The sequence below is a fragment of the Castor canadensis genome, chromosome 5 (genome assembly GCF_047511655.1).
Source record: "Castor canadensis chromosome 5, mCasCan1.hap1v2, whole genome shotgun sequence".
Lineage (NCBI taxonomy): Eukaryota > Metazoa > Chordata > Mammalia > Rodentia > Castoridae > Castor > Castor canadensis.
In genome coordinates, this window is record NC_133390.1 from 2,180,791 (window position 1) to 2,193,127 (window position 12,337).

A 12,337-nucleotide genomic window follows, 5' to 3' on the forward strand; every position below is an offset into this window, starting at 1 on the left:
CCTCAAACTCCCTCCTGCCTCAGCCTCCCAAGGACTAGGATTATAGGCATCAGTCACCTCACCTGGGTACTCTTAACCATTTTTAAGTATATGGTTTAGTAGTGTTAAGTACATTCACACCATTGTGCAACCAATTTCCAGAACTTTCTCATTTATTCCAAACTGAAACTGTCTCCACAACAACCCCCCAGTTTCTCTCCCCCAGTCCCTGGTAACCTTGTTCCACTGTCTGTGAACTGGACTCCTCAAGGGACCTCATCTAAGAAGAATCATGAGGCATTCATCCTTCTGCGGCTGGCTTCTGTCACTGAGCATATCCTCAACCTATGCCCATGTTACAGTGTACACCAGAACTTTCTTCTCTGCTCATCATTAATTATGAACTAATGTTGGACTTACAGAAAGGTTGCCCTAAGGCTGGTGGAATGGTAGAGTGCCTGCCTAGCAAATGTGAGGCCCTGAGTTCAAACTTCAGCACTGCCAGAAACATTGCCCCTAAACAAGCAAGTTTCTGCCTAGCCCACATTCAGCTTCTTAGAATATTAACAGCTCATAGAACCGTAATATCCTTATCAAACTGGAAATTAATGTTAGTACAATACTATGAACTACACAGTCCTTACTTGAATTCTAGCACTTTTTCCAATCCAGGAACCCACCCAGTATCCCACACGGCGCCCCACTGCTCCTGAGTCTCCTGCAGTCTGTCACAGTTTTTGTCTTCCCTTCCTTCATGACCTAGGCACCTGATGGGTACTGACATTATCTGGTCTAGCATCTCTCATTTGATGTTTTATTTGACTGCCATGAGACTGTGTTTTCCGTAGAGGAAAGACACTCCTTTCTCAGCACATCTTAGAAAGGAGGTCACATGGGTGACGCTGGCCTGAGTCAGGCTGCCTGAGCTGGGTCTCCTGCTGTAAAGTGACCACTGCTTCACAACGTTTGCAGATGTTTTGGGGACATGAGGAGACTCTGCAAATACACCTCCCAGGCTTTGCCTAACGCCTCTGACAGCGGTCAGGGACCCTGACTCCAACAGCTCCTACTGAAGGTGACTGGTTTTCCTGTCTTTCTATGTTTGTTGACTGGACTTCTGGATGGAGTCAATACAGACGCACGGGCACCGACTTTACTTTTAGGTTGCACCCAGCCCTGTCCTGATGGTTCTTCTGTCCCGACCCTCCCAGGCTCCTTCAAGCGGTGTGTGTATCTTCTGGTACCCCATTTCTTTTGGTGAACCTCCTCACATCATGGTCCTACATGATACTCCAGGCCCATCCTGTATATCACCCACGCCAGCCTGTTGTCAGCCACTGCTCAAGACACTCTAGTTCCTTTTGGTGGAGAAGGGAGTTTAGAAACAGACCAGTGCGAGGTGTGCCCCTTGCCATGGGGGTGCCATTCTCCTAGGTCTGCCAAGGCTCAGGGAGGAAGAAGGAAGCACATGCAGGCACCCTAATCCTCAAACACAAGTCTACAGCCTGAATCAAACTACCTGCCCATGAATCCCTCCATCCTTCTGTGAATTCACACTGATCTCCATCCCAATCCCACTCCCCAGATTCATTTAGCCTGTTCCCTTACTTTTCTGTAATTCCCAGAGACTAAGCCTAATAAGCTTGCAGAGTGAAGAGACAGGGCAATCAGAAAGGTTTGCAGTGCCAATCATACATGGAATTATTAACATACTCAAAAATCCCCTTACGTGTACCAAATTTCCCAAATACTCCTAAGGCATCAGTCCCAGAATAAGAAATAAAAATAAAAATTTCTATAAAAATTTTCAGAATAAATTTTTATCTATTTGAAGTGCATTATTTCTCCAATAATTAATACATAATTGATGTCTACACATGAAACTTATACTCTCTCAGTCAAAAGATGGTGAACAAAAGCAAGGAGTCCTAAGAGCAAAAATTGTCATGCTGCAGTGTTAAAAGGACTCCTCTCTTCCAAATGAAACCACTATGCAGCCTTTTGTGCACTCAAGAACTTTCTTCTTAAAAGGGAAAAGGAGCAGATAATAAACTACAATTTGAAAAGCCTAAACATTTTGGTGACTTGCAATAAAGAACAATCTTAATGCACTCCTTCACTGGAAACCAGGTCATAAAATGAAGCTGGGGATTGGGATTGGGATGGAGGTCAGTGTGAACTCACAGAAGGATGGAGGAATTTTTGGACAGGTAGGTTGATTCAGGCTTGTAGACTTGTGTGGAACACACCTGTAATCCCAGTTACTCAGGAGGCAAAGGCCAGCCAGGGCAAAAGGTATTGAGACCCTGTCTCCAAAACAAAGGGCTGGGGGGTGTAGCTCAAGTACCAGAGCATTTGTCTAGCAAGTGCCAGGCCCTGGGCTTAATCTCCACTGCCACACACACACACACACACACACACAAAACCTATGGAGAGAAAGCTCCCCAAAGTCACCCTTTAACCACAGTGAACAACACACCCAGCTCAGGATGGTCCCCCACTGAAAGGTACCTCTGCCTAAATCACAGCAGACACCCAGAAGGGCCCCCAAGACCAAACAAAACCAAGATGACTCTGAGGACCAGTGTCTTCAAGGCGAGATGGGTGTCAAGTTCTGAGGTAACAAGACACCTAAGGAGACCAAGGTCATGTTCTGCTCCATCAGCAGAGAAACGGAAATATCTGTCCTGGCTACTGTATGGTTGGTTCCTCAAACTAGGCCAGTTTAAGAATTACACTGAGGGCTGCCTCATTTAGAAAGAAAGGAGGAGGCACGGCACAGGAGGCAGTATGCTCTATAGTGAGTTCAGTACCTGAACCATGAAGTATTCGCAGAAACTCCAACCTGGCTCCGTCCTCTTCTCCCTCAAGGTCCGCATCTCATCCTCAAACTTGCCAAGGTTTTTGGTGAAAGACATAAGCAGCAGAGTCCTGAGTTTGGTCAGGAAGGCATTCCAGGATTCCTGAGTTCGAGAAGAGTCCTTCAAGGGGTCAGAGAGCACAACACACCTGCAAAGACATGAAGGACTGTCAGTGAAGACCTCAGGGTACAGCACCCTTGCACAGCTGCTACTTGTTTCCTCCAGCTCCCAGCTGCCCTTAGCGAAGCCCATCAGGCAGGGGGAAAACCAATTCATTGCCATGTGGGCAGAAGTGCTGCAGAAGTTCCAGGAAGAGTCTGCCACAGAGCAGACAGGAAAGATGGAGAGGGTATTAGGAGGAGCTGTGGGCCCCAGACCTGCCATCATTCACCTACACCTCATTATCTCTGCTGTTTCCTTATATTGACACAATGAAGTTAAGGTTTCTCAACCTTACCCACAGAGGACCATGACCCAACCTTGGCATCTGGCTTCAAGTCCTCTTACTCCAGCCTGGACCACTGAACATGTCATGCCCCCCTCATCCTCAAGCACACTACTTCTCACTTCGATGTCCCCTCTGCCCTGAACCATCCCTGCTCGGTCATCACCCTAGTACCTAGGAGGCTCTATAGTGAACCCTGGCCCTCCATGTAGATCCAACCCTCCACCAGCCTGAGCTCTCCAAGGGTAGCAATAATAAATAAGGGATAAATAAAGGTACCATATAGGTCTGATGCAACTTAACTACAGAGACTGAACCCATGGTACAAAAGTACCAAAGTTAAAACATGGCAGGAAAGTTCTAGTGGTTTGGGAAAGGGACCATGTATTCCACAACAGGTAGAAATGGCAGCTATCTTTAGCTCATAGTGATTTGGAAAGATGAATAAACCTGAACTCAAAAAACTATTCTAAAATCTGTATGCCCTGAGTCTTCTTAGTGATACTTTACCTGTCAACAAATAGCAAATGTGCTGATTATCCATTTCCTGTTCTGTGTCCCAGCACATTCCCTTCAGAGGGATGGCTACATCCACACAATTATACATCAGTGGGCAAAAGAGAGAAGTGGCACCTTGTGCATGTTCCACAAGTCAGAACCAAGAAGGAAACTAAAAAGCTCTACCCACTGGACACGGATTTCTCCAGGAAAGCGACAGACCGAACCCAGCCAGTCAAGGTCCCCAAGGCCTGATGTGGACTTACTTCATGAGCTGCCGGAGTTTGCCCTCACAGCATTCTCAGGGGTAACAATGGTCAACATTACCATTACTCCTGACCAGACTGGGGGGCAGGGGAATGGAAGCCAACACACACCAACCACCAAACCCTAGTGCTTACCCACCAGTCCCACCACACTCAGCACAGTTAGTTCCTTTATCTCTTATTGGGCCTTTCAACTTAGGTCAGCATCTTTTTTTTTCAGTTTTAAAAAAAGAACTATTCTGGAATAGTTAAGAAATTCATGGCAAGCCTGGTTCACTCAGACAGGGAGAGTTCAAAATGGCTAAGGATGTCAGGGGCAGGGTTGAAAGGGAGAGCAGAAGTGTCTTCAGGGACAAGAACCACATGGCCAGAGCAGCTGCTCAGGGCATGTGGTGAGGAGCTCCATGTGTGACCTTCGCAGGTCACTGCCACGATCACCAGCACAATCAGAAGCAACCTCTGACTCCCTAGTATTTGCCAAAGCCTACAAAATACACAAAACCTGCTACTAAACAACTTCCCTTTAAGGCATTCATCTTAAGAAAATAACTAAGGGTGTTCACATCTGAGCTAGGAAGATGTTCACGATGTTGGTGTTATAATAATTGTAAGTAAGCTATCACCTAACAACCCTGCAAAGGTTTAGATTCACGACTTACGGTACATTAATACTAGGAAATATCCCGCACTCATTAACAGACGCATTTATTGTTTGTAGAAAATTTTTACCATGTACTAAGTGAAAACAGCAAGTATAAACATTATGTACAGTCAATATCACTTTAAAATAAACACACACGAGAAAAAAGTCTAGGAGTACACGCAACAAAGTACTTCCCAGTTTAAAATTCATTTTCTCTTTGATCATTTCCTTTTTCTTGCAACTCTGCAAAGACTGCACAACACAATCAAAAGTCAGACACAAGCACAAAGCTAAAAGGGATGGAAGCATTTCAGGGCAACAGCCAATATTTTCAAGGCTAGAACGATGCTGTGTAGTCATGAAGTGTCAGCACAGACTACTAAACTCAATCCATGAGAACCTAAGGCAGCTTTTCTATTAAAAATAACAAGATTTATTAAAAGGTACCTTTGCAAATTAATGAAAATAAAAATGTTATAAGACATGCTTAACCTATTGAGGATGAAATGTTTAATTATCTAAGTTTTAAATATAAAAGTATAGTCATTATAAAGCAAGTTAGTTTTAAATGGGCTCAAGTAGAGAGATAATTGTGGCAATTAAAAAGAATTTCAAACACAGACTTAAAAGTAAGCAGCAAGCACTTTCATCATGATGAAAAAGTCATCATACATTGGAACACTTCACAAATTCAGACTAATCCACCTCATTACTACTATTTACCTTTAACTGCATCTTGGTTTTTAGCCCTGCCTCGGTGCTGACCTGTGTGGCCATCACACTGTGACAGAGCCCTCCTCCCTCCCGGCTTCACAGCAGATTGCTGTGCTCAGAACTGAATGGTGAGCTGGCCTGAGCCACAGCAGGGAGAGGACAGTCAGTTATGTAGCATTTTGTTAACTGTCACACTGATCCCTCTGCTTAACTAATTTATGAGTTACACACCTTAAGAAAACATTCCACAAGTTGAGACTGCAAGAAATTTCTGTAAAATAAGCCATAATCTCAACTTAGTATTTGATTCAAACTATACAGAAAACAATTGAAACATTACCCCAAGTCTAGTATTGTGTGAAACATGAAAGAGACTCCCACCTAAGGCTCTTCTGAACAACTCACTTCATTGGGGTGACACTGCCACATGAAAAGGCCATGTAATAAAAGAGTGGTGTAGCCCTGTCTGGCTGGTACTCCTGGCTGTTTTCTCTTGTTCCTTCCTTACCTCCCGTGTGCCTAGCATGACCTAGTCCATCCCTGTCCCAGGGTGCCTCAGCTCCCACAGAAGATGAGCTACTCGACGCAGGCTCTCACATTACTGGAGTTGTCCATCCAAGCCCTTGCCATGTGATGACCAGGGCAGGGTCCAGGCTCAGCACTGACCCCCTAGGGCCTGAGTGCAATCATGTGCCACCCTGTGAGACCCAGGCGCCAGCACTGTAGGACTCAGTACATGGCTAGCCAGCCAGGAACAACTTGCTGAAGACAGGAAGTGAGCGCTGGCACAGTTGGGAAAGTGTGCGCTTGTGATGAAGGGATGAAGTCAGCATTTTGCAACTTTCTGTTAGGATCTCTCACAGGTGCTATGGTAAAAAGGAAAATGCAATGGCCTACAGTTATTTAAAAAAAAAAAAGTTTCAGTAGTGCTGTTCCACACGAGCACTGCAACACCTCTTTACTGCCAGGCTTCAAAAGGGTTCACCATGACAGTTAATGGTTCCCTGGCCTGCCAGACTAGGAGTTCCAGAAGCCAGGGAGAGGCACTCCCCATAGCTCCTATGCCTGCTGAGTCACTGGTCATTGTGGCCCAAGAAGCCTGCAACCTGCACCATCCAGACATGAGCCAAAGGGGGAAATGAAAGACACACTCACCTGTCACTCTGTTTGTTGCAGAAGTCATTTCTTATTTTGTCCACAATAGAAGTTCGGGGAAGGATGTTGGTTTTGTTTTTTTTCTTGGCATCATTTTCAACTACCACTATTAACCAGTCCACAGAGCTGTGAGCTTTCAGAACATTTTGCCACTTGGTAAGGTCATCTTTTACTGTAGCTTTGTATACTTCGGTATCCTAGAAATAAATAAGTCACTATGAAGGCAAGTTACTCAATGTCTGATAGCAGAGAGGCCATGGCCCTTGCACGTTACCACAGCGGAGCAGCCTGGGGGGCAAGCAGGAGCACGGTGAGTAACTGGAACCCTGAGTCTGAACCAGTGCTGATCAGTACCTGCCCCAACACTCACTCTCCAAGCACTGGCACAGCACTGAGAGTGAAGAGCGGGGGAGGTGACACAGGCAACAGTCTGTGAAGCAAGGCAGGGCTATGGCCAAGGCTCCGTGCCTGAGGACTGGAACACAATTGGCACACTGCTCTGTGCCAGCCTCAGGCCCGGGAGGCTGCCTGTAGGAGGCCAGGCTGGCCTCCCGGTGGCTGCCCTGCTCCAACCTCAATGCCAGTCACAGGCCATGCCAGAGGCAAGGCAGTTTCCGACAGGAAGCCAAGGTGAGGCGGCCATTGCAGCTCCCTCAATGCTGTTCCAACTTCCAGAGTCAGGGGGCACCACTGCCCCTCAAAATCTGCTTTGCCTCTCCCTCACAGTCCTAAACAAGCCTACCAGAGAACGCATCCCTTCTACATACAGGCCAGTGGCGGCGGGGAGGTGGGGGGGCAGAATCAGTTCTCTTTCACTGAGAACCAGCAAAACAGACACTTGCCACTTTATGTCACTTTATAATTGCCCTCTTGCATCAAAAGTCCACACTACAGATTAACTCCATTTATGTCTAAAAAATCTAAAACCAAGATATTAGGGCTGGGGGTAGCTCAGTGGGAGAGTACTAGTCTAGAATGTACAAGACCCTGGTTTCCATCCCTACTGGAAGGAGGGAAGGGAGGGAGTGGGGAGGAACTCCTTAATCCATTTCAAAAACTAAGCATATAAAAACCTCTGGAAACAATAGTTTCTCTTTTTTTAAAATTATTTTTTATTGTTTATTCATTTATTCATATGTGCATACATTGTTTGGACCACTTCCTCTCCCTTGCCCTCCACCTCTTCCCTCTCCCACCCCACCCCTCTTTCTCCCAGGCAGAACCTGTTCTGCCCTCTTCTCCAATTTTTTTTGAAGAGAAGACATAAGCAATAAGAAAGACATGACATTTTTGCTAGTTTGAGATAAGGATAGCCATAAAGAGAGATTCCTAGCACTGCTTCCACACACATGTGTATTACAACTCCAATTGGTTCATCTCTACCTGACCTCTTCACTACTTCCCGGTCACCTTCCCATAGTGATCTCTGTCTTTTTAAGGTTACTGTATTAGCTCCTTGCAATGGGCACATCAAACACTTTCAAGTTTGGGTTTCCTACCTTTCCCTATTCCTCCTGTGTGTGTTCTCCACTTAGCGTGTGACCCATGTCCAATAATATTACTGCATTTGTTTTAGGTCTAAAGTCCACATATGAGGGAGAACATACGATTTTTGGCCTTCTGAGCCTGGCTAACTTTGCTTAAGGTGATGTTCTCCGGTTCCATCCACTTACTTGTGAATGACAAGATTTCGTTCTTCTTCATGGCTGAGTAAAATTCCATTGTGTATAAATGCCACATTTTCTTAATCCATTCGTCAGTAGTGGGGCATCTTAGCTGTTTCCATAGCTTGGCTATTGTGGAAAGCGCTGCAATAAACATGGGTGTGCAGGTGCCTTTGGAATAACCCGAATCACATTCCTTCAGGTAGATCCCTAGGAGTGGGATTGCTGGATCATATGGCAGGTCTATGCTTAGTTTTTTTTAAGACGCCTCCATATTGGTTTCCAGAGTGTTTGTACTAGCGTGCATTCCCACCAGCAGTGTACGGAAGGTTCCTTTTTCCCCGCATCCTCGCCAACATTTGTTGGTGGTGGTGTTTTTGATTATAGCTATTCTGACAGGAATGAGGTGGAATCTTAGTGTGGTTTTGATTTGCATTTCCTTTATGGCTAGAGATGGCGAATATTTTTTCATGTGTTTTGTGGTCATCTGAATTTCTTCTTTTGAGAAAGTTCTGTTTAGTTCAGTTGCCTATTTCTTTATTTGTTCATTATTTTTGGGAGAGTTTGGTTTTTTGAGCTCCCTGTATATTGTGGTTATCAGTCCTCTGTCTGATGAATAGCTGGCAAACATTTTCTCCCACTCTGTGGGTGGTCTCTTCAGTTTAGAGACCATTTCTTTTGTTGAGCAGAAGCTTTTTAGCTTTATGAAGTACCATTTGTCCATCCTTTCTCTTAGTTGCTGAGCTGCTGGGGTTCTATTGAGGAAGCCCTTGGCTATGCCTATCATTTCCAGAGTGTTTCCTGCTCCTTCCTGTACCAACTTCAGAGTTTCGGTTCTGATATTAAGGTCCTTGATCCACTTTGAGTTGATACTAGTACAGGGTGATAGGCATGGATCTACTTTCAGTTTTCTGCAGGCAGATAGCCACTTTTCCCAGCAATATTTGTTGAAGAGGCTGTCTAATCTCCATCTTATGTTTTTGGTACCTTTGTCAAAAGTAAGGTGGACATAGCTGTGTGGATTCATATCCGGGTCTTCTACTCTGTTCCACTGGTCTTCATATCTGTTTTTGTGCCAGTCCCATGCTGTTTTTATTGCTATTGCTTAGTAACACAGTATGAAGTCAGGTATTGTGATACCTCCAGCATTGCTCTTTTTGCTGAGTGTTGCCTTGGCTATTCGTGGTCTCCTGTGTTTCCAAATGAACTTTAGGGTAGATTTTTAAATCTCTGTGATGAATGTCATTGAGATTTTGATGGGAATTGTGTTAAACATGTAGATTGCTTTTGGTAGTATAGCCATTTTTAATATGTTGATTCTGCCAATCCATGAGCACAGGAGATCTTTCCATCTTCTGTAGTCTTCCTCGATCTCTTTCTTCAGGGATTTGTAGTTCTCCTTGTAGAGTTCATTCACATCCTTTGATAAGTTTACTCCTAGGTATTTGATTTTTTCTGAGGCTATTGTAAATGGATTTGTTTTCCTATATTCTTTCTCGATTTGTTCATTGTTGGTGTATAGAAAAGCTAATGGTTTTTGTAAGTTGATTTTGTATCCTGCCACATTGCTGAAGCTGTTAATGGTGTCTAGGAGATTTTGGGTAGAGTTTTTTGGGTGTTTGAGGTATGGGATGATATCACTTGCAAATAGGGATACTTTGACAGTTTCTTTACCTATTTGCATTCCTTTTATTTCTCCTTCTTGCCTTATTGCTCTGGCTAGGAATTCCAGGACTACATTGAATAGGAGTGGGGAGAGTGGGCACCCTTGTCTCGTTCCTGATTTTAGGGGAAATAGTTTCAGTTTTCCATTAAGTATGATGTTGGCTATAGGTTTGTCACATATAGCCTTTATAATGTTGAGGTACATTTCTTCTATTCCTAGTTTTCTTAGAGCTTTTATCATGAAGGTGTGTTGGATCTTGTCGAAGGCTTTTTCTGCATCTATTGAGACGATCAAGTGGTTTTTGTCTTTGCTTCTATGTGCTGTATTACACTTACTGATTTGTGTATGTTGAACCACCCCTGCATCCCTGGGATGAAGCCCAACTTGGTCATGGTGAATGATCTTTCTGATACGTTGTTGGATTTGGTTTGCCATTATTTTATTGAGGATTTTTGCATCAATGTTCAATAGTTTCTCTTTAGTATATACTTTGTCCTCTTCTGTAGCTCCTCCTTACTGTCCTGCCTATGTTCTTTGGATTTTTAGTCACTCTTACATAACACTTGTGCAGATATGTGCTAATGTGATCCATGAACTAAACCTTAAATTTTGCATTGAGTCCCACTTTTGGTTAAAATAACTAAGTAAAAAGTTCAAAAAGGCATTATTATCCAGATTTTAAAAACCATGTCCCAGATGAAATGAGAAACAAATACAACTTAAAATGATCATTTACTTAAAAACTGAGGACAGCCATCTTGTAGAAATCAATTCTCCATGAATGAGCACAAAGCACTAATGCACGCATACGCTCCACACTGCCCCTTAAAGGGTATCATGGGATTTTTATAGTGCTGGTATGCTGGAGGAGCTCCAAAAGCCCCAAATGCATCAGGCCAGAGGCACCAACAGCCTGAGCCTGCACCACACCACTCCACCCCGCTCCCCGACCACAGAGGCAGGACGAGCAGCCCCAGGTGCTGGGGCAGACCACCCTCACTTGGCTCACTACAGCACCACCGTCACCTTCCCTGAGCTACCCTGCCCCATAGAGTCCCAAACAAAGGCTCTCCACCTTGGGAGAGGCTGCCATAACCTAAGAGGACTTCACAGAATGGCTCTGGGCAACCAGTTTACAAGGACTCTCCAGAGGAGCCCTTCTGGAGCAGAGGGAAGGACAAAGGAGAATAAAGTCATCCCAAACAATCCCCAGGAAAATCTGCCGACCTTGCACAGCCCCCACTCATCACCACTCATCCCCATGAATAAACAAAGGAACATGACCAAAGCTACTTAGGGCCTTAAAGAGACCAAGTTGAGCCAGGTAGGTGAAATGTCCAAGAAAATAAGGCACACACAGGAACCCAGGGCAGAGAGAGGCACCACATTGGGACCACAGAGGATGGGGTGGCAGCTGGCCACCAAGGCCTGCAAGGGGCCCAGGGACATCCATGTGGGTGAGGCCTCCCTGAGTCCCAGAGCTCAGCCATGTGAGAAGGAGGTCCAGGCAGTAGGAGAAAGGGGGACAGTGCAAATTGTGGGACGAAGGGTTTAAGGGGCTGGTGCAGAGGGTCAGAAGTCAAGTCAGGCAAATAAGGCATTCCTGCTGAGGATGACCACAGATCAAGTAAGGTGAGGAGTTATATGTGCCAGTAGGACATAGTCCAGTAGAGAGCAGCCAAGTACAGGGCTGGGGCATCACCTGTAGGTGCAGAAGGACAGAGGCAGGAGAGGGTTACCCCCAAGGGTTACTCAATAAGCAAAGGCAAGAGAAACGGCTTCTCCCTGTCAGAGATAGGAGTTACAGCTATGGAAAGAGAAAGCTAAAACTAGCCTGTAGAGCTGGTGGGAACAGGAGCACATGTGTGTGGATGGACGTCGGCGTATATGAGTGTGTGCATGTGCCATGTGCACATGCTCTCCAGCTATGGCTGATAAGCACTTCCTAGCACAGAGCACACCTCACTCCAGATCCTGGCTTCTCAACATTATTTCCCATGGAAAGGACTCAGGGCTCCTTGGAGAACAGCTGAGCCCAGGGCTGGGATAAGGGGAGGACAAGATAAGCCAGTGATGTCTATGTCTGGAAGTGCTCGGAGAATAAGCACATTTCAAAACATCACAGAAGCCAAGTTGGGAACCATCTGAGTATCAAAATAAAGACAGTAACAGATTACACTCCACTGCAAACTAGGAAACTTGAGTGCAAACAGCATCAATCAACAGGTTGGGAGCACTGCTTCTAGCCACTTTGAGTAACAGGGGCCATCTTTACCACAACAAAAACAAGAACAAAGAAACAGAATACATCAATAGCTTTCAATACCCTAGACCCAGGCAAGGAAGGACAATGATGCCCCTCAGACATGGGAAACAGGCAAGGGCCCTCCCAGTGCCCGTGCTGGGTGTTGTGGGCATCTCCAGCCTCAGTATAGGGAGGGGAGCA

General features: G+C 45.2%; 1 protein-coding gene across 2 annotated transcripts in view; it reads right to left on the reverse strand.

Moving 5' to 3' along the window:
* Trappc10 (trafficking protein particle complex subunit 10) overlaps positions 1 to 12,337 on the reverse strand; it is a 74,084-nt gene that overhangs the window by 36,419 nt on the left and 25,328 nt on the right. The window contains exons 4-5 of one of the 2 annotated variants that reach the window (XM_020152706.2): positions 6,562 to 6,758; positions 2,793 to 2,988 (exon numbers count right to left, since the gene is read on the reverse strand). In XM_020152706.2, the coding sequence (XP_020008295.1) occupies positions 2,793 to 2,988; positions 6,562 to 6,758 (393 nt within the window). The remainder of the gene's footprint in view (positions 1 to 2,792; positions 2,989 to 6,561; positions 6,759 to 12,337) is intronic. The other variant, XM_074072539.1, reaches the window with a different exon arrangement.